Source organism: Podarcis pityusensis (genome assembly GCF_964106645.2).
Source record: "Podarcis pityusensis genome assembly, chromosome: 2".
NCBI classification, from domain to species: domain Eukaryota; kingdom Metazoa; phylum Chordata; class Lepidosauria; order Squamata; family Lacertidae; genus Podarcis; species Podarcis pityusensis.
The window spans coordinates 111,317,038-111,339,811 of NC_138029.1; the positions used below are offsets into that span (position 1 = coordinate 111,317,038).

Here is a 22,774-nt window from a genome sequence, read left to right on the forward strand (position 1 = left end):
CCCATCCACTTTTGGCTCTGGCTGTAAAGGTAAAGGGACCCCTGACTGTTAGTCCAGTCATGGCCGACTCTGGGGTTGCGGTGCTCATCGCGCTTTACTGGCCGAGGGAGCCGGTGTACAGCTTCCGGGTCATGTGGCCAGCATGACTAAGCCACTTCTGGTGAACCAGAGCAGCGCACGGAAACGGCATTTACGTTCCCGCCGGAGAGGTACCTATTTATCTACTTGCACTTTGATGTCCTTTCGAACTGCTAGGTTGGCAGGAGCAGGGACCGAGCAACGGGAGCTCACCCTGTCGCGGGGATTTGAACCGCCAACCTTCTGATCAGCAAGTCCTAGGCTCTGTGGTTTAACCCACAGCGCCACCCGCGTCCCGCCCTGGCTGTATCTATGTGTAAATAAACCGTATATCATAAAAGGCACCACAATCTCCGCTGTGCCTCATTTCCAAAAGGAAACATGGACCTTGGATGAGGGTCTGGAACCCCTGGAAGCAATTGGAGTAGCATCGTCCAATAGTATGTTTTATTTTTTTCTAACCTGAAGGTGCCATCAGAGGGGAATTAATCTCTTCTGCCTGGGCACTTGGTGCTGGACAGCAATGAGAGAGGAGTAATGATAAGCCATGATGATGATGCTGTAGAGAGACACAGCCTGAGAGCACCTGAAGAGACAGAAGCTGCCCAAAGAGGCAAAAAACCCCTGGACTGGCGAACGCATTTTTCCAAAATAAGAAGGGCAGGTAAGTTGAAAAAGCTGCAGAGCCTCCTCGACAGCTGGTTGTGGTGTGTATAGATGCGAGCGTGTAGCCTGCAAGGCAGCTATATTTTCCCCTGGGAATTAGGGCAGGGATGGGGAGCTTCTTGCCCTCCAGATGTTGCTGGACTAAAAGCCCCACTATTCTTGCCCCTGTTGGTTATGCAGTCTGGGGCTGATGGGAGTTGAGGGCCACCAGTTCTCCATGCCTAGTTTAGAAACCTGTTGGCGTTTGGCTTACATTGTGTGTGTGTGTGTGTGTGTGTGTGTGTGTGTGTGTGCCTTTCTCCCCTTTCAGTTCCCAAATACATTTTTCTTCAAAAGATCAAGTTCTTGCCGGTGTAAGTTAGAAGAAAATATTAAGCGGTAAGATTGTGATGTGTGCCGATGCCACTTCACAAAACCTGCAGCATGTGGAGTCTGTACAGGAGCTAGTCTTGTTCTCTGTAGAGTATCTGCTGATGCAAATGATAAATTCCTGCACCTCTTAATTCTTGCTCAATTACCTGGTCCTTTTTTGTGATAGATGTACATGCATACATGGGAGCATATTCACCCAGTGCTTTTCCAGCTGCACTGGCTCCCGGTGGAGTACAGGGTCAGATTTAAGGTGCTGGTTTTGACCTTTAAAGCCCTTCACAGCCTAGGGCCCTCGTACCTACAGGACTGCCTCTCCCGGTATGCCCCACGGAGAGCCTCAAGGTCCATAAATAGCACCCTAGTGGTCCCGGGCCCTAAGGAAGTTAGATTAGCCTCAGCCAGAACCAGGGCCTTTTCAACACTGGCTCCAGCCTGGTGGAACGCTCTGCCTCATGAGACCAGGGCCCTGCAGGATCTGATTTCTTTCTGCAGGGCCTGTAAGACAGAGTTGTTCCGCCTGGCCTTTGGCTTGGAGCCAATTTGATTCCCTCCCCCTCTTTCTTTTTTCTTTTCCTTTCTCCTCCTGCGATGAGGCTACATTTTAATATTTTAATGTTTCAATATTTTAATGTATTTTAATTTTGTTTTTAAGTTGTATTCATTCAACTTCTTTTTTTTATTGCTTGTTAGCCGCCCTGAGCCTGGCCTTGGCTGGGGAGGGCGGGGTATAAATAAAAATTATTATTATTATTATTATTATTATTATTATTATTATTATTTATTATACATAGGACACTAACTTCTGCCAAGTCAGACCCCTGGTCCACCTGGCTCAGTGGCAAGCAGTAGCCCTGCAGGGGTTCAGACAGGAGTCTCTCCCAGCAATAATTGCAAATGCCAGATTTGAACCAGGGACCTTTTGCATGCAAAGTCCATGCTGAACCACTGAGATACAACTCTTCCCCATTCCTCCTCCTTGTATGCAGATAATTGCCAAAGGGTTGTCATACGCCCGGGTTTCCCCAGACATTTAAAACTGGTTCCGAAATTTCCAGCCAGAAGCAATTTTCAAAGGCCAAATACTGGCAATGTCTGGTCTGGAAATTTCCGAACATATGGCAGCCCGTGTGTGTCTCTGTGTGTAATGTTGATATGCTGCATTAATCAGTCTGGAATATCTGACATATCCCTCTTCCTGATTTCCAATCAGTGATCACGTCCTCTAAAAATAGATGGTTCTCTCTTTTCAGTTTATTGCTGAAAAATTATACACTGCTTGATTGTAAAAAAAACCCCTCTAAGCAATGAGAACAGTTAAAAACAAGTAGTAAAAACATGTAATTTCTTTTTAAGTATATTAATTGTTTTTAAATGTTTTCATTGGTAATGTGACTTTCTTGTAAACTGCTTAGAGGTTTTATACATTGTCCTTGGGGGTCTGTCTGAACAAGAGTCATGTGAAAATTGCTGCAAGCGGCACACTGGCGTGGTTTTCTGCAGAGCTCTGGCCACATTCTTGAAAATCCTATTGGGATTTGTTTACCCGAAGTGAGCCTGTTTTTCAGAAGTATATATATACAGCTGCTGGAATGTATAAACTTGAGGTATACAAGCCTCTCATGTTTGAAGGATTATCCTTACCAAGCCCTGCAAAAATATTGGCCAAAAGATTGCCTCAATCTCTCTGCTTTGGAGCAAAACCTAATTTTGAAATCTAGTATCTTTTGGATCAGTAGCTGAGAATTAGCATATAAATATATACAGTGGTACCTCAGGTTAAGTACTTAATTCGTTCCGGAGGTCCCTTCTTAAGCCGCAAACTGTTCTTAACCTGAAGCACCACTTTAGCTAATGGGGCCTCCCGCTGCGCCGCCGGAGCACGATTTCTGTTCTCATCCTGAAGCAAAGTTCTTAACCCGAGGTACTATTTCTGGGTTAGCGGAGTCTGTAACCTGAAGCGTATGTAACCTGAAGTGTACGTAACCCGAGGTACCACTGTATAGCATGTTAAAGGCCTTCCCTGTTTCATGGCCCTCTCCCTGTCGCCCCAGATTCCAATTTTGCTTTTGCTTTTTGCAACGCTATTTCCAGGAGTTAATACAGGCACTGGGCCACTCATTTGCATCTTTGCATTTCATTAGCTTTTCTGAAGTGGGAAAAAACCCTCCCACAATGATAGTATTCAGAGAGCCTTTTAAAAAGTTACTGGGAACCAGGCAGAGGGCCCTCTTGGTAGTGGTGCCCACCCTGTGAAATACCCACCCATCAGACATCAAGGAAATAAACAGCTATCTAACTTTTAGAAGACATCTGAAGGCAGCCCTATTTAGGGAAGTTTTTTAATGTTTGATGTTTTGCTGTGTTTTTAATAGTCTGTTGCGAACCGCCCAGAGTGACAGGGGCAACCCAGTCAGATAGACGGCGTATAAATAATAAAATTAATAACAGTAACAACAACTATTATTATTATTATTAATTTGCATCTCGGGACTTATGTATGCTTTCTCTTGTCCAGCTGCTTCCCGCGGGTAAAACTGCTCTTTAGCGCTCAATCAGAGCAAATGGCAATTCAAACACTTTTGTTTCAAGCAGCTTAGAAATACAGAGGGGTGCCTGAAGAATAGTGAGATTAAAAGTCCCCTCGACTCCTTTGCTGACCTTGGAATAGGTTGCTTTGGTTCCCTCCATGCCCAGCATAGAAACAGAAGCAGTTGCCCATCTGGCAGTCCTGGTGGTTTCTATGCTGGGCCCCTCCCCGTCTTCCTCCCCCATGCCTAGTGCAGACGTGGTTAAGGGAGAGAGGAAGCCACCTGCCCCCATTCCAGCAGCTCACAGCTCATTTACCTGCACACAGTTCCCCTTTCCCTATAGCAACCAGATAAGTGGTTAAACAGAAGGCGGTTTTTATTATAGCTAAGCCTTTTGGTTACAAAGGATAATGAAGATTTGAATAAACTGCTGCAGCATGATGGCCAGAAAAGCAATTGGCAATGGCAGGGGAGTCCACATGAGCACAAAATGTCATCTTTGGCTACTGCAGCGTCTGGGAAGCTTTGGCTCTGCTTACTATTCAAGTTCAGTTTCTTTCTTTTTTTATAAATATTTTTTATTGCTCAATTTCCACATAACAAATTATCAAACCATATAATCACCTACATAATTTCCCCCCTTTATTTCCCCCCCCCCCAAGGACTTTCCTCAGCTCCTCTCCCCGATTTCGCTGCACATATTTTCTCTGCATATTATAAAATTGTATATATCCTTACATATCTGTCCATCATGTTATAAACAACAAATTTGTGTATGTTTATTCAAAACCTGCCAAGGAGTCCAGTTCATTTTGTTGTCTTTTAAAATAATTTGTAAAAAGTTCCCATTCTTCTTTAAAGTCACAGTTGTCCTTATCTCACAGTTTATATGTCATGTTAGCCAGTTCTGCATAGTTCATCAATTTCTCTTGCCACTGTTCTTTTGTCGGGGTTTCTTCATTCTTCCATCCTTGTGCTATCAAGACTCTTGCCGCTGTTGTAGCATACATAAATAAATTCCTTATTTTCCTTGGCAAGTCTTGTCCCACAATCCCTAACAAAAATGCTTCTGGGTTTTTTTACAAATGTCATTTTAAACATTTTCTTCAATTCATTATATATCATTTCCCCCCAAAAAATTAATTTCTGCCCATCCTGCCTCAGATATACTGAAAAGAATTGAAGGTGAGTCACGTTGCAGAGGCCGGGGGAAGTGTCTTCTGCATATCCTCAGATAATTGAAGATGCATATCAGTTCTGTAGATGGTCTGTGAGACCAGTTGAATTCTTCAGCTATAGGTAAAAGATTGCTTTTTCTGAGTAAATGTCTTATTTTGGCAAGTGTCTATCTCTGTTTCCCTTCTTGCTATTCCTAGTAGCAATCAGTTCTTGCCCCCAAAGGATGAATCCCAGAATCGCCTGCCCAGTTTAACATCCACTTTGCGGATGAGCTGGATGGGGCCGTTTGTGAGGTGTCTTCCTGTGGGGAGGGGGGGTGTCACTCATATCTCCGTAAGACTCTGACAGCCTGGGTGTCCAAAGGCTGCTGGCTAATGTGTTCCAGCCCCAAATTAAAAGAATTCTTTGAGAATAATTTAGATAAAGGTACAGAAATACGTATGGTGTGGGAGGCAAGTAAAGCGTACATAAGAGGTTACTTTATACAACATAACTCGTGACTTAAAAAAGAGAGACAGGAGAAAATACAAAATGATTCTGTGTGAAATTAGACAAAAAGAAAAAGAGCTGAGAAAATCTCCAACAAATACAAATATTACCTGGCATATTAAGATGCTGCAGAGACAGCTGTGCTAGCAACGCAGGAGATAGAAGCAAAATTGAAATATATTCCTGAATGCCAAAATAAATAGATATTGCAATAATATCAAGAGTTCTGGTATTAGCAACCCAGTTCATCATGGAAGTTTTAGTTTATTGTATGTGTGTTGATGTGGCTACATGTGAAACACGCCTTGTAGGTGAGATTTGTGTTCTTCCTTAGTAATGGTAAATCAAGACCATTATTTGTGTGTGTTAATTTCATTTCAGGGGATCACCATAATTATCAGGGTAGAGGAATCACATCTAAGTGTACCATCTTATTTGCATTCATTATTATCCTCCTCTTCCTCATCACCATCATTGCTCTTGCTGTCCGGAGAGGTGAGTTTTCTGCCTCTTTTCTTAGTGCTTTCTTCCAGGTCTGTCCCAGTCATGACCTCTGTCTTCCATCAGCACTTTGGCTTCTAATGGCCAGTTCACACTGAGCAGCAGCAGTTAGGAAAACAGTTGCCTTTGGCTGAATCACTATTATCCATGCTCTTGCCAATGGCTCTCTGGGACTTTGGAGGGGATCTTTCCCAGCCCTACCTAAAGATGCCAAAAATTGAACCTGAGACTGTCAGCATGCAGAGCAGATACTCTGCTACTGAGCAACAAAGCTCCCCCAAGTTGTATGATTCTTCTACTGCTACTTCCCTTTCCTCCCTCCAAGAAGCATCTGAATCCAGGGGCTACAATTGCTGCTTATTGGTTCTTTCTTTGCCCTCCCTCCAAGCCGGAGGTTGAAATGTTATGTGCAGATCCCAGTTCAGAGCAGAACTTTCTCTCTCTTGCAGGGGGGAAATCCAACCAGACTTGCCCTGATGGGAATAACTGTGCTGTTTTGGGACCAGCGTGCCCAGCTGGCTGGGTTGGCTATGAAGGGAAGTGTTACTTTTTCTCAGAAGAAGAAAGAAACTGGACTTCTGCCCAGAGCTTTTGCATTTCCCAGGGCTCTTCTCTGGCTGTGATTCAGAGTGAGCTGGAAATGGTGAGACCAACAAATGTATAAAGGTTTGTGAGAATTACCGTATTTTTTGCACCATAACACTCACTTTTTTCCTCCTAGAAAGTAAGGGGAAATGTCTGTGCGTGTTATGGAGGGAATGCCTACAGGTGGGGGGGGATCTGCTACAGTCGTGAGCAGAGGATCCATGGTTCCCCTTCCTTCCCTCCTCTGTGGTTACAAAGCATGGATCCACATGGATCCTCAGGATTTTTGCATTGGGCTACTCCAAACTCACTGTCAGATCACATGTCTGTGGCCACAGCATGAACCACAAAAATCATATATCCACTATTTCGTTTAGAATATTTTTTTATTGTTTTCCTCCTCTAAAAACTATGTGCGTGTTATGGTCTGGTGCGTGTTATAGAGCGAAAAATACGGTATCTTCTGCACAACACCAAGGATGAGCTATCCTTATGGAAATATAAAGAGAATCTGGGACGTAACTTGGCTTTGTCATAGCTTGATGCAAACAAGAATAATAAAAAAATTCTCCAGGAGCACCTTAGAGACCAACTAAGTTTGTTCTTGGTATAAGCTTTCGTGTGCATGCACAATTCTTCAGATATGCACACGAACGCTTATACAGTGGTACCTCGGGTTACAGATGCTTCAGGTTACATACGCTTCAGGTTACAGACCCCACTAACCCAGAAATGTTACCTCGGGTTAAGAACTTTGCTTCAGGATGAAAACAGAAATCGTGCTCCAGCGGCGCAGCGGCAGCAGGAGGCCCCATTAGCTAAAGTGGTGCTTCAGGTTAAGAACGGACCTCCAGAATGAATTAAGTACTTAACCCAAGGTACCACTGTACCAAGAACAAACTCAGTTGGTCTCTAAGGTGCTACTGGACAATTTATTTTCATTATTTTTATTTCGACTGCATCAGACCAACACGGCTACCAACCTGAATCTTGATGTAAACAAATTATCCATCTTGCAGCCATAATGGGAATTATAGATCAACAAAATCTCAAGGGCCGCAAGTGCCCTATACTCTTCCTTCAGCCACTTTCCTATCTTCCTTGAACCTCCTTCCTCCCTTTTCAGCAAAGCTTTCCTTCTGCTATTTAAGCCTCACTTTCTTTGCATCTCCTGTCTCACTGCCCAGGTCTCTGTCAGAAGTTCGTTCTCCTCCCACAATTGGCATTATTTGAGGTAGCAGGCTCATTTGGAGGCATTGCTCTAATCTGTTTGTGTGTTTTCGACCAAGGTGTTCATGCTCCGGTTCAAGGGCGAAGCTGACCATTGGATTGGCCTCCGGAAGGACTTCAATGATACCTGGATATGGGCAGATGGGTCAGAATACAGTAACACGTGAGTCCTTGTTCTTCTCTTGAATTGGGATTAAGCAGGAGGCATGCTGGGTACAGTGAGTTGATCCCAAACCTGAATCTGTAACCAAAAATCAGTCGAGAATGTGAACTTCAAGGAATCAGAATTGCACTCAAAGCATAAACCTCTCAGTAACCTTCCTGATATGTTGGGGTTTCTCACCTCTGACCAGACACACAGAAACCATCCACACTGCTGACAAGCTTCAGCTAAGGCTCTTGAGCTACCTCTGGTGTGGAGAAAGAGGATGGGGGTGATGATGATGATTATTATACCCCACCCGTCTGGCATGGTTTCCCTATCCAATCTGGTTGGCTCCCTACAGAGTATTAAAACATCAAACATTAAAAACTTCCCTAAACAGGGCTGCCTTCAGATGTTTTCTAAAAGTCAGAGAGTTTTTTATTTATTTGCATCTGATGGTAGGGCGTTCCACAGGGTGGGCGCCACTAACGAGAAGGCCCTCTGCCTGGTCCCCTGCAACCTCACTTCTCGCAGCGAGGGAACCACCAGAAGGCCCTTGGCGCTGGACCTCAGTGTCCAGACTGAACGCTGGGCATGGAGACGCTCCTGCAAGGAGAAATCCTTGTTCTCTTACTCTCATAATTCTTAAGGTCAATCAATTAAGCTGAAAGGTGGGGTATTTACAAACTATGGAATTGTCATATAACCACAGAACAAAACCACATAGGGTGGAGCTTATCTGTGGATCAGATCTCTCCATAATGTTAAAGGTGGTTTCATTAGGGAGGCAGATTTATGAGTATAATCAAGAAACATAAGCCATGTACTCTCACACTTTCTTAATCTGCTATCTAACAATCCTGCTATGCTCCCTGACCGGCCTGCCAGTCATGCAATGTAAGCAAGCCAAGCAACACAAGCCCCAAATCAATGGATTCGAGTTACAAGAAAGGAGATTCCAACTAAATCTCAGGAACAACTTTCTGATAGTAAGAGCTGTCTGACAATCAAACCTTGGGAGGTTGTGGACTCTCCTTTATTGGAGGTTTTTAAAGAGAGGTTGGATGGCCACCAGTCAAGGGATTTTCAGCTGTGATGAACACAATGCGGCTTGCTAATGGATTCTTGGCTACGTAGTTTACGACACTGTCCCACCCATACAAGACAGAGCAGCCAACCTGGCTTGCCCATCTCGCCTTTCCTCCTCGTGTTGCAGGTTGGTGGTGAAAGGAAGTGAAAACTGCACATATCTAAGCAAGGAGTTTGTCATTGCCTCCCGTTGCCACATACCAATAAAGTGGATCTGCAGTCATCCTGATGCGTATATGAGGAATGTAAACTCTACAGCAGGAAAAGTCATATGCCAAGAGGAATTCTGGTAAGTCCCAGTTATGTAAGAAATCAGCAATTTCCATTCTAGCCCATTTTAATCACAATCAGCACTATTTCCACTCCGCTGCAGTTTGATTTCCTTCTAATGCTACAATATTCAGCTCACTGTCTACTATTTAACATAGTTTGCGCAACTTGCATTCATTCTGTGTAAAGGAAACATCAAAACAATGTAAGACAGTATTTAATGACATACACTTTGTGGACATCAAGAAGGCAACAACAATCAGGTGAACAAATACCGATTGTATTCACTTGATTCTCTGACCACAGAGCTGCCACCATTTCTGCTTGCTTTTCTGTTTTTGTCACAATTCTCTGACATGCTTAGGTAAGCATTTCCATTGTATGACCTAGATACTGTTTCTAGAAGGAAAGGCAGCAAATTGTATGTATCGAAACATATTTACACCAAAGCTGGTGTGTGACAGGAGATTACAGATAGGAGTGCTCAACTCTGACGCTTGTTCACAGCTTCATACAAAACCTCAAATGATCTGAACTAGGCTTCAGTGCCTGCACACTTTCAACCTGATCTTTGCACAACATCAGCTAGAAACTTGTCTTACTTTATAATGAATCTTGAAATCTGTCACCAAAAAAATCATAAGCAGAGGCATTCGTCTTCTACATTGAACCTAGCCATTTGCTAACTAAGTGGAGAGGGCACAAGTTGATGATTTGTGGATTTAAACCATTCTGCCAGAAATCCATCAATTGTTTCTTCTATTTCAGATTGTTATTAGAGTCCCGAATAGGACCACATTTCCTTGGAAAGAACCCTGAGGACACGAGTCAATATCTGTGCAGCATGTGTAAATTTCAGTTTGGTGTTATCTAGATTCAAGGCTTTTAAAAATGTATTTATTTATGTATCATAATTTTTTTGAAAATTAGCAAAATTGATTCTTTTTGTAAAAGATCTTTTAAGAAGTTATGTAAATGCCTTTTTATTTTTATTTTTAATTTTTATCTGCATTTTTTATACAAAAACAAAAGAAAAACAACCTATTCCACATCCCCTTCCCTCCACCCCTCAGTTGTACGACTTTGATATCAATCTCAACATACAAATAAATGTCTGATAGCTTCCCTTCTGCCCTTTTCTTGGTTTCTTTACCTTTCTGCTAAATAGTGTATTCCAAATTTTTAATCTTCAACGTTCATTCTCTGTTAAATGCTGCTAATTCTGTTGATTTTTATTCTGCTGGATTTACTCAAGACCCACTGGGCTATTTACTTGTTGTTTAGTCATTTAGTCGTGTCCGACTCTTCGTGACCCCATGGACCACAGCATTGCCAGGCACTTGTTACTTATTTATACTGGTTCTTAAAATATTCAATAAACGTTTTCCAATCCTCCTTATATTCTTTGTCATTTTTTCTTTCTTGCCCTGTTCTTTATGCCTGCCATTTCAGCATATTCAAGCATTTTAAACCGCCACTCTTCCTTGGTGGGTACCATACTCATTCTCCACCTTTGTGCCAATAAGATTCTAGCCGCGGTGGTGGCATATAATAATAAATTATTTTGTTTCTTAGGGACTTCTGTTGTTATCATTCCCAAAAGGAATGCATTTTGGGGAAGGTTATTTTGATATATCTTTTAAAATTCATTATAATTTCCCAGAATTCCCAGATTCTTTGCAGGACTGCCACATGTGGAAAAAGTATCCCTCTACTTCATTGCATTCCCAACATTTACCTTTTTATTTTTAAACCATTTTCGCAAGTTTGGCAGGTGTTAAATATCACCTGTGGCTCATTTTCGCCATGTTTCCTGCAGTGAAAATGAATTTCATATTTACTATCCATAAATTCTCCCACAGCTCATAATCAATGTTATCACCTGTGCCCACTTAATCATGCTTGATTTCACAAATTCCTCTTTTGTATCCCACTCTAGTAGCAGTTTGTACATTTTTTGTAATACTTTTGCTTTTGTATCTAATAGGTCCCTTGTGAATTGTGATTTTTGTTCTGTGAATCCAATTTTTTTATCCATCTTAAACAATTTGTTAATGTGGTGTATATGTAACCAATCTGTTAATAGGTTTTTTTAGTTCTTCAGGATCTTTCAAACTTCGTCCCTGACCTGTAAGATCTTGTATTTCTTTATACATTAATCATTGTTTATCCATATTTGTTCTTTTCCAAGCAGTGGCTTCAATAGGGGATATCCACATTGATGTTTCATTTTCTAATAGATTGTTATGCTTTTCCCATACTCTGTATAGATTTTTCATGATCACATTATTTAAAAAATGTTTGCCTTTCCATACAATAGGCAGGTATGCCACCCAAATTGTATATAATGTCCTTCCAAATTTAAACCTCTGATATTTTCCAACAATATCCAATCTTTTATCCACCATAAGCATGATGCCTCAAAGTAGATTTGGAAATCTGGTAGGGCGAAGCCTCCTCTTTCTTTTACAGTGGTACCTCAGGTTAAGAACTTAATTTGCTCTGGAGGTCTGTTCTTAATCTGAAACTGTTCTTAACCTGAAGCACCACTTTAGCTAATGGGGCCTCCTGCTGCTGCTGCCGTGCCGCTGGAGCATGATTTCTGTTCTCATCCTGAAGCAAAGTTCTTAACCCGAGGTACTATTTCTGGGCTAGCAGGGTCTGTAACCTGAAGCGTATGTAACCCGATGTACCACTGTATATTGATCATGACTTTGTTTTATTCTGGGCTTCCTTCCCTGCCTGATAAATCATGATATATTTTTTCTGCCACTCTTTAAAGCATTGAGAGTTAATTATTGGGGTATTTTTAAATAAGAATAACATTTTTGGAAGGAAATTCATTTTCATAGCCGAAATCCTACCTAGTAGCGATCGTTTCATTCTTTCCCATATTTCCAAATTTCTCTTTATTTCTTCCCAAACCTTTACCAAATCTTGATAAATGTTATAATTATTCGTTGTTAGCCAGATCCCCAGATATTTATTTTTTCCCTCTACTTTCCACCCACACATGGTTTCTAGATCAATTTTTGTTTGGTTGTCCATATATTTAACCATCATCTTGGTTTTTCCTGTGTTTAATTTGAAACCAGCTAGTTTTCCAAATCTGTCTATCTTTTCCATCACTTCTGGTATGCTCTCTCTCGGTTGTTCTAAAGTTACGGTAATACTAAGAAGAAGAAGAAGAGTTTGGATTTGATATCCCGCCTTTCACTCCCCTTCAGGAGTCTCAAAGCGGCTAACATTCTCCTTTCCCTTCCTCCCCCACAACAAACACTCTGTGAGGTGAGTGGGGCTGAGAGACTTCAAAGAAGTGTGACTGGCCCAAGGTCACCCAGCAGCTGCATGTGGAGGAGCGGAGACACGAACCCGGTTTCCCAGATTACGTGACTACCGCTCTTAACCACTACACCACACTGGCTCTGTAAGTCTGCAAACGTTTTTATTTTATAGTTTTGCTGCCCCACTTTTATTGTATTCTATCATTTTTCCTTATATTTTGTGCCAAAACATCAAATATTAATATAAATAACAGCGGAGACAGTGACAAAGAAGTCACCTGGGGAAATGTCCTGAACTGCTTGGGGTCTTTGCATTAATTACCTGAAAGGACAGGAGGAAACATCTAAGACCAGCTGAGGCTGCAAAGCCTCAATGTGCTGGGACCTCGCAACAATCTTGCACAGTGAGTCTTCAGTTGGAGGGCAGTCTGCTTGGGGGGCGGCAGGATATACAATTTGGGGGCTTAATCTATCTCCCAAGATGCTACCAATCTTTTTGACTACCAGCCAAAGAAACATAAAATAAAAACAGACAGTGCACTGATGGGGGTGCAAATCATCACTTCATTTGTTAGATTAGTCATTCCCTGAGTGAAGAGGCTGGTGGCGCTGTGTTCTAAACCACTGAGCCTCTTGGGCTTGCCAATCAGAAGGTCGGCGGTTCAGACTGAGTGAGGTCCCATTGCTCTGTCCCAGCTCCTGCCAACATAGCAGTTTGAAAGCACACCAGTGCAAGTAGATAAATAGGTACTGCTGCGATGGGAAGGTAAATGGCAGGACCCAGAAAGCTGTCTGTGGACAAGCACTGGCTCCCTCGGCCTGAAAGTAAGTTGAGCGCCACACCCCATAGTCGCCTTTGACTGGACTTAAACATCCAGGGGTCCTTTGCCTTTTACCTTTACCTAATATCTGGTAAACTCCCCTTTGCCTTTGGCTACAGATTCTTCACTTACCGCTAATTGCATTATAATAGTATATTAATATAAATCAATGAAAAGGAACTCAAGGGAACTGACAAACTGGCTGCTTTTGTTCCAATACACTAGCAAAGGTTGGGATTTTATGACAGTTGCCCATTTGGGGCATAAAACATTACCCATAATACACAAATTATTACTAGGGCTTTTGGCTTCCTGCCATAAGTCGGTTAAGGAGCATCCTGGCAACTGCAGACTATTCTGGGCTGTAGGTGATCTTGCAAGCTGCACAAGAAGTCAGTGGCCAACTCATTGTTCAGAAAGAGATGGTTTCTTACTTCCAGCACTTGGCCCCATTTTGTGCTTATATTGGGAAAGCTGCTTTCATGCACATCCAATTAGATAAAGTACTACAAGCGTTAGAATTAACACTGTTTCGCCTTATCAACCCACAGCTGTTTACTTTAGCAGGGTCCGATACTGTAAACCTGCAAAATAAAGGAAACAATTTGTTGTTGCTTTTAAAAAAAAACAACAAAAAAAACACGAGAGAGAGAAGACTGTGTCATTCAGTATCAGGATACTGTTTTCATTCTCACATCAAAACCTTTCCCTTCATGCCAAGAGGTGAGCTATTTATCCTCAGCTGACTGACATGAAGCTGATTGACATCCAATGCCCTTTTAACAGGTATTGGGGAGAAGGGGGGGGGGGGCTCTTGGGCTGCTTTTATAAAAATGTATTTTGTGTTTTCATATTGTGATTTTAAGTTGTAACTGTACTGAGACCTGTGGGTATATATTTAATAAATAAAAATAATCCGAACAGATGTTACCAGACGCCTCTTGGGACAGATGGAAACTTATACCTTGGCATCAGTAAAGGCATCTCTTTTATTTATATTGGTAGTTCAGCCTTTGTGTATGCGTTGATTTGAAGGTTGTAGTTAAGGCCTCCCACTTTTTTCATTTCTGTGCTTTATTTACATCACTAGGTCTATGCTTCTTTGCTAGCATGCAAATCAATAAAAAATAAAAAATTACAGAAATTATCTGTGCACACCTGGAACTACTCACAGTTCTCCCTTGAAGGGGGATCCATCAACCCATTCCCAGGTCCACTCTTCAGAGAGTCTGGCTGCTTTGAGTCCCAACCAATACGAGGTTTCCTTTGTCAAAATCTTTATGATTACCTATAATGGAACAGACAAGGGTGTTGCCAGGGCTTTTCTTTCAGCTGGAACTTGCCAGAACTCAGTTCTGGCACCTCTCAGGTGGTCACCGTTACCATTATAAGAAAACAAGGGAGGTCTTCATGGTGAGTTCTGGCACCTCTTTTTCTAGAAAAATAGCACTGGATGTTGCCATTCTGACCATTGAATCAACAGTTCATGCTCAGTTCCATCAGCTTCATTTCTATGGAGCTCTTCATTGCTCCACATCCTGCTCCTTGGCCATCTTCAACTGACCCGAGTGGAAATCTTTTTAGCTGAGTAAAGGAGGGGGTCCCCTACTTCTGTATGTGCGTATAAGCACCTTCTGTACAAATTTGCATGCATTTTAACTAATGTGTATTTAATATTGTGGAGATGTGTATCTGGTTTCAGCAGTGGCTGGCTAAAGCAGCTTTTAGGCCAAGGCAGGATTGACAGCAAGGCTCAAGGGATTGGATGGATGGATTGCAATTTAAGTGCATTTTTTTGCTACTTTTTATACACACCATTGGAGGGTGAAGAGAATGAAATCTGAACCAGGAAGTCCATATTTCAAATTTCACCTCTGCCATAACATGAACATACTAGGTGGCCTTAGGCAAGCTACTCTCTGAGCCTCTAGTCTTCCAAATGCACTACGGAACATAATAATACTGAGCATTTAAAAAGGTTGCTATAAGGATTACAATTGGATCATGCATGTAAAGCCCTCTGAACACTTACAAGATCTATACAAATGTCATTGAGCAAAGTTACATGTGCTGTTGAGGAATAAAGCATCCTGACGGATGGTTAGGACTTGTTGGAGCTGAAGTCCAACAACTGAAGGACCACAGGTCCCACATCCCTGGCCAGAAGTCTCTTGTGGACTTTTCTTCAACTGGATCCCTGTTGGCTAGACTTTTCTCATAAGTTGTATATTTACCATCTCCTGCTGGTCCTGAATCACAAGCAGGGTGGAGTTCTTTCCTTTGCAGTCATCTTGGCTCTCGGTCCAGGTTTTTTGCCCTTGAGAGATCCAGTAGCAGGTGTTCCTGTGCAGTTCCCAGTCATTGGGGCATATTTTGCAGTTTGGGGCATCCTCTAGTGGTAGAGAGGGAAAGCAAGAGGCAGAATATTTCCATGCATAAATGGATGCTCTTATTTCCCCCCTCATGGGAGAATCTGAGAATTTATTGCATATTACAAAATGTCTCATTGCAAAGGGGAGCTTTATTTATTTCAGTAAATAAACTTCCCAGGAGTTTTGAGTAACGTGTAGAATCCCAAATGGTCTCAGATACTAGTTAAGCATTTCCATCTCTTTTGAGAGGAAACTACATGGAAACCTGACTTTATGCTGCCTTGGTGATGCTGCAAGTTTTCATGAGGAGGAAATGTACCCGGGGCCAACACCCCTCTGGCCCTCCCTAAGCTATGCCACTACTGATGAACTCAGCGTGTGAAGAGGCTAAGCTGGTTGCTCTAGCCTGGCTGCATGACACTCACAAGCCAATCTTGTGCTCCTAATTTATGAACTTCTACCACTTTGGAACTAAACTAAGTTTTACTGCCTGTGCAACCTTTCTGAGTGATGTATGGAAAAGAACATGAACCTGACCTTTGAAGGGTTTGTAAGTAAACCATTTTTTAAAGTACTAAATGTGGGATCTTTCCCTATGCTGAGGGAAGATGGTACTTTTTTTGGAACACAATTGGAAAGACATATTTTAAAGGTCTAACAGTCTATATTTCCACACTTTACTTTGCCCCAAACTTGGATCTTGGAATCCAGGAATTTTCCTTTCTATATAATATCATGTTTTGCTTGCATCAACAGTTTCAACATGCCTCAGTTCCAGTTCTTCATCTGGCTATCCTGGTCCTTCTCAGGGTTTGCAGGTTAATGAAGCCTGCAAGGTTCTTTTCATTACAGAGATATGAAAAGACATTTGCGAACCACAGCATAATCACTTAGGCTGAGAATTAATTTGAGCAGCCCTTCTAGGAGGATGTGGAAGTCAATACATCTGAATTCTGTGTCATTTTAAAAGTAAAACTTTTAAATGGTGTTTTAATAGTAAATCTGATTCGGAAGATGGAAGTGACTGACATCCAGACAGTGTTTCTGGTACACATACACAAAGCATGAGTCATCCATGAGTGGCTGAGGTTACCTGTTCCGCTCTGGCTTAGAGAGCTGCACATATAGCGTTTCAGCTGTAGCTTAAATTCAGAGTCAGTGCTGCTGCTGCTGGTGTCCTCTGGTGTTTGTTTAGGCTGCAAAACTAAATACATTTTATAGTGTTGCATTTGGTCCTGAATATCAGCTCTAGTTTTAAAAGATGCTATGGGCAACTGTTGGGATACAGTCTGTTTTTCTTGCACAGGAAAAGAAACATAGCCATTTTGTTTTGTTACATAGCAAATGTAATTCAGGAAGGATACATATATTTGGCACCCTGTAACCTGTCATCAAATGATGAAGAATCCTGCTGCTCACAATGACTGGGGCTAAACAAGCAGGGCATCAAAGAGTATTAATAGGAATATTAAATAATGTTCATTATTTTAATTAAAATACAGAGGTGGAAAATAGGGCTAACCATTAGGGTTGCAAAATAAGAAATACAATTCCCCACAGTTTATTCAGAGCACAGAACTGGGGCTTATTTGATGCATAATTTATCTTTTCTCAAATAAATAAATATTTTTTTAAATGCCCACACTATTTTTTATTCACCAGCTGCCAAGGTGCCTTTGGCGAAAAGCAGAGTAACAGTAGCCTTCCAGGATGACTCCAGGGTGGCCAACTTTTACTGGACTGTGCCAGGAAACATTATCTGTATTCACACTCTCAGGCTGCAATCCTATTCCCACCTGGGAGCAAACGCTACTAAGTTCAACGGGGGGTGACTTGCACAGGATTGCAAATATTCTTGGGGAAACCAACATTAAGCATGCAGTTACTCACCCAAAACTTTCAGCCTTACTACAGCCAGAGTGAGGAGGAAAATCACAGCGCAGGCAGTTCCAAGAGCAACGCGAAGGCCCTGTGTATACTTATGGTCATCTGTAAGGATTAAAAGTTGATAAAAGAACTATGCTTTTTGGTGTAAAGAGGTTGCAACTGATGCTGGTGTGACGTTATGAATTATGAGGGGGTTTTTTTGGGGGGGGTTACACTTAAAGTGTTTTATTTAAATATGACATTCACAATGCAAGATTCAGTAGCTACAGACCAGTTTTAATTGACACAAGCTTTTGTACAGTTCCAAAGGAGATCCAAAAGAGATCTCTCATTTTTTTAAGAAAAGGCTAGCAATTCAGCTAATATAGATAGAAGATCCACTTACATCAAATCAATTACTTTTTTATACAGTGCATAACTAAAATATTGAATGCAGTAGAAAAACACAAATTATAAAGGATAATGGATCAAACCTAAGATTCTTAGTACAGAATTCTGTTTGCAATTATGAAAACCTAATTCTCTCTGAATCGAAGCTATGACATTCTGCCGTAGTATTTTTTTATTTATTGGGTTTTATAAACAAGAATAATGTTATACAAATAAGTATACCAAGTCTTCTCATGTCATTTGTATATCACACAAAAAAACACAATAAATGTGGGAAAATATCTGCAACATACATTTCATTATTAGTGGTCAATATATAAGCTCTTGGTTCATGAATTGGTTTCCCATCACTGCCATACTCTCTCCACTGTCTCACCAGTCTCACCAGATATGTTAGCTTCACCCAAAGCAGGGCAGTTTATACAATATTGCCTGCCCTCAGAGACTGGTCAATCTGGTGGATTTCCAGATTGCTCTGGGTGATTTCCCAGCTGATCTGTCTGGTGCCATAAAAACACTGGCCTGGACAGCTGACACAATCACTCCTGACTTCCTCTCCTGCTTAGCAGCCCCACACTTATGCCCAGAGTTTATTGCAATGATGCAAGTTGCCAGGTGATTAGGATGCAGGTGGAGGAAGACTTCTAATGTCTCAAACCGAACACCGATACTCGCTGGTAATTGACACATTATACCTGGGGCTAGTTTTGAAAACATCAGAGCCATATGCATGTTCAGAACATGGCTGCAAAGTTCTTGACTGGGACCAATCAACAGGAACATATGAAGGAGTGACCGCTGGGTGTGGAGCACACTTCCACCCGCAGACAAAGTCACAGCTGTCTGAACATCATGCCCTCTATCTAACCTTTGTTCTCTGAGTGGTCCGCTGTGCCCTGTCTGTGACCTTTGTCTCCTTCGCTATACATTGTTCAAGGGGGAAATGATGCAGTGGAAACAGATGCCAAAATAACTTTGTACCACTCCACAATCTCGTGATTGGAAGATGTAAAGGGCACAGTCCAAAATGTATTTGACTGGTTTTGCATATTGTGCTAATAAAAAGAGCCTCAGCAGAGCTAGCTGGCAGCTTGCTTATGCACAGCTCACCTGCATTACCAACTCCTGCCTCACGTCCTTCGCTTCAACATACTTCAAGTTGTTGGCCCCCTGAAGATGTCATTTCTACTGCTCACTCATGATTATTTATGCTCCTGATGCCGCTCATAAAGAATCCAACTTTCAGTTTTGTTTGTTCCTGCAGAGGGTGCTTTTTTGTTGTTGCTTGCTACACTGTTTCATTTCCAATCTGTTCCTATCCTGTGTCTTCCGGCTGAAATTCCATATTTTTCATGTCACAGAAGTTCTGGATTGTGTGTGTGTGTGTGTGTGTGAGAGAGAGAGAGAGAGAGAGAGAGAATTTGTATGTGTGTGCCCTGCTTTTGTTGCACTCCAGACAGCAGTAATGTGGTAGAATTGGGGATACATTACAAAACCAGCAGAATAAATCCACCACAGATGCATTATTCTTGTGTCAATAACATGCTGCTGAATACATCCACAGTAAAATACCTGCCTGGAGGGGTCCTCAAACCTTTTTACAGATATGTGGGCTTATCCACACTTACCTGTCCCTCCCCCTGCTTTCCAGGCACATTTCCACACTTTAAAGCTCCATATCTGAGTGCTCTTTTATTGCCCTGGAGCTTCCCCACAAAAAAACCCCTCTTTAAACTAAAACACAACAAACATCAATTTGGTTTTTCTGTGGGCTGCTGTTTGCACCGATTGAGCTTTAAAGAGCAGGTTTTCATGGGGAAATCTCCAGGGCAAAAGAAGGAACATGGAGCTTTAAAGTGTGAAAGTCCTAACAAAAGAAGAATGGATACAAAAACTTATGGAATACACAGAAATGGCGAAACTTACCAGAAATATAAGAAATCAAGATACCAAACTTTTTAAATAAAAGAATGGAAAAGGTTTATTGAATAATTTCAAAGTGTAAACAGATAAGAACACTGGCAGGATTATTATAATAACCTGTAGCTCAATAAGAGTATACATTTAATGTAGATGAATAAATGATTACGTTAAGTTAATTTGGAATATGCAGAAAATATAAAAAATAAATTTAAGGATCCGCAGAAGGAGGGGAAGGAAGGTGAATTTCAAAATGTTAAAATGATTGTAAAATTACTGAAAGGTATACAATTGAAAATCTTTTTTATTTATTTATTTAAAAAATGAATGGGATCCTTCTGCAGGCAAAGCCTTTATTCCATCACTGAACCCATTCCGTAATACGTGAAGGAAAATAATACTTCCATTTGCCTCTCCTGCTTCAAATTATTTTTATTAGGCGACTTCAAGGTTGGAGTATTATGCAAAGGAGGGGAAGAAACAAACACCTTTCTAGTCTCTCCATACTGTTCATGTTTTGTAAACCTCTAGCATGTCTACCCTTTGTAGTTTAAGTTTAATTTTCTAAAATAAAAGAAGGATGCATCGGTCTGAAGACTATCCAGGCAACTACATTGCCAGAAACTGCACTTGCTGGCATCCTGTAACCCCCTTAGTTTTGGGGACTGGGGATTTGCCATCTGGTATTCTTGAGGACCAGTAACCCATTTTTATTTGATTAACCTTGTGCCTTTTAACTGATTGATTCAATCTACAATACATTTGTTCATTGTTTTATAGGTGTCTTTTGAGATATTGAATTTTCGAGTTAAATATTGACACCCAGTCTTAGAATGGAACACCTTTCGTTGCTGGGACTTAACAGTAGCAACACTGCTTCAGAAGGTCTTCCCTAGGGAATATAAGAAAAGCTCTCCGATCAATGGTCTCTCAAGATCAGGGTCAATGAGACAGTGAATTTTGTTTGAGTTAAAACTTAGGTAAAATCCAATTGGGAAGCCCATTTATTGATAGTCTCTATATACTACAGTGGTACCTCAGGTTACATAGGCTTCAGGTTACATACGCTTCAGGTTACAGAAATAGTGCTTCAGGTTAAGAACTTTGCTTCAGGATGAGAACAGAAATTGTGCCGCGGCAGCAGGAGGCCCCATTAGCTAAAGTGGTGCTTCAGGTTAAGAACAGTTTCAGGTTAAGAACGGACCTCCGGAACGAATTAAGTATTTAACCCGAGGTACCACTGTATCTCTATGTGGCTATAGACCAGCAGTACTGTTCGCAGCAGAACAAGGTACCCGGCTTTGCCAGTTGGAAAAATATAGCTACGTATGAAGCACAAATTCAGCACCCAGCAGCATAGTAGGAGAACAGGTGCACCTATTAAATCAGTACAGCACCTAAGAAGAGCCCTGCTGGACCAAAACAAAGACCCATCTCCTCCAGCATCCTGTTTCTCAGAGCGACTGAGCTGTGGGAAGCTGTGATCTACTTCTGGGGAAAGGGAACATCAGCAGAACACATCTGCTTCTGGCAACGGAAAATTTCTGTTGTGCTCCCCACTTCCCTTGTTGTCCTAACTACATGCTTAGTTTGCTTGGGGTTAAAACAATGTTCAAGGCAGCTTACAACATGAGAACATTTACACAATTACCAACATAACAAAAGTAATAAACAATAAATAAAACACAACAAAATGTACACAATCAAATGGAAAACCATTTCCACATAAATCATAAAATCTAAAACTAAGAATACAGCATTAATATCAATCACAATTTAAAAATAAAAGCAAAAAATAAAAATAAAAGCAATTTTAAACAAAAACAAAAATGGAGCCCTCTCTGCCCAGCAGCACTCCTTTATGGAGCCTGTCAGGCCCCAAGCCAGATGGAGAGAAACAAGTCAGTCCCTGCAGGTTAATCCAGCCCTGGGTTGAGCCTTCACGAAACATCCACAGGAGGCCTCTTCAGCACCCATTGCCTGGCTGGTGTGGACTGGGGCCTACTTAAAGTGCCAAGTGCTGGCAAGGGACCAGGGAGCCCTGTGAGCCCATCAGAGAAGCTGGCAGCCATAGATGAGCCATGCATTCCATATTAAAGTAACAATTTCTGGCAGAATACAGATGGCAGAAATGATGGCACTAGTGGACACTTCGTCTGGCTATGATGAGCCACTGAACAATGCCAGGTGAAATGAAAGGAGTCGGATAATATTTTGCCCAGGATCCCCAACTGTGTCGCACAATAATGTATGCCAGAAACATGAGAGCTGCCAGTCTGGGTCAGTATAATGTACTCTTGAGTCTCCAGCCAGATTTCCCTAATAAAAACCAAGTTGTACACCTGCCTCTGAATGGGGTGGTCCAGTCCCTAGTTGCCTTGTTAATAGCTGTCAATATGCCTGTGCTCTTTGAACCATTTTGAAAGCCACCTATGCTTGTGGCCATTGTAACATCCTATAGCAATGATCACATGACAATTTCCTGTGGTAAGCCACCAGAGCAGAGTTGCACATTTGTCTTGTATTGAGCCTGCACCAAGTCAACTTTTGTGTAGGTGGTCTTCTTCACAACTCTAATAATCTGAAATGGAAGAAAAAATTGATGGAATTCTGCAGAATGGCATAAATCCATGAATCACCAACTTGTGCCCTCTCCACTTAGTTAGCAAATGGCTAGTTTCATTGTAGAAGCCCAGTGTCCCTGCTTATGATTTTCCATTCTCTTCTTGGTGACAGATTTCAAGATTCATTATAAAGTAAGACAACTTGTTGTGCAAAGATCATGTTGAAAGTGTGCAGGCACTGAAGCCTAGTTCAGATTGAGGTTTTGTATGAAGCTGTGAACAAGCTACATACAAAACACTCCTCTGTGAACACTCCTTTGTGTAGTCTCCCGACACACACCAGGGATGTCAGAGAATTGTGACAAAAAACAGAAAAGCAGGCAGAAATGGTGGCAGCTCTGTGG

At 41.7% G+C, this 22,774-nt stretch overlaps 2 protein-coding genes and 1 long non-coding RNA gene across 6 annotated transcripts in view; 1 reads left to right on the plus strand and 2 right to left on the minus strand.

Moving 5' to 3' along the window:
- Window positions 1–611: 611 nt before the first annotated feature.
- Window positions 612–10,531, plus strand: LOC308470075 (C-type lectin domain family 2 member D-like). Of its 3 annotated transcripts, none has more exons than XM_080993336.1 (6): window positions 612–742; window positions 5,694–5,807; window positions 6,263–6,456; window positions 7,688–7,791; window positions 8,990–9,166; window positions 9,901–10,531. In XM_080993336.1, exons 1-5 carry the CDS (start codon window positions 616–618, stop codon window positions 9,153–9,155), a joined length of 705 nt encoding a protein of 234 aa, XP_080849462.1. In that variant the 5' UTR covers window positions 612–615; the 3' UTR covers window positions 9,156–9,166; window positions 9,901–10,531. The 3 variants fall into 3 exon arrangements, with proteins under 3 accessions (XP_080849462.1, XP_080849463.1, XP_080849464.1); XM_080993337.1 differs by having other exon boundaries at window positions 8,990–9,151; XM_080993338.1 differs by lacking the exon at window positions 8,990–9,166.
- A 2,035-nt stretch (window positions 10,532–12,566) lies between these two features.
- Window positions 12,567–17,678, minus strand: LOC308470203. Of its 2 annotated transcripts, XR_013982254.1 has the most exons (4): window positions 16,703–17,678; window positions 15,472–15,629; window positions 14,410–14,525; window positions 12,567–13,821 (listed from the first exon to the last, which is right to left on the minus strand). It is a non-coding gene; the product is annotated as an uncharacterized lncRNA (long non-coding RNA). The 2 variants fall into 2 exon arrangements; XR_013982255.1 differs by having other exon boundaries at window positions 15,472–17,678.
- Window positions 17,679–21,412: 3,734 nt separating this feature from the next.
- LOC308470025 (C-type lectin domain family 2 member E-like) overlaps window positions 21,413–22,774 on the minus strand; it is a 41,317-nt gene continuing 39,955 nt past the window's right edge. The window contains exon 8 of the mRNA XM_080993239.1: window positions 21,413–22,387. The gene's annotated coding sequence lies outside the window, so the exon portion shown is untranslated. The remainder of the gene's footprint in view (window positions 22,388–22,774) is intronic.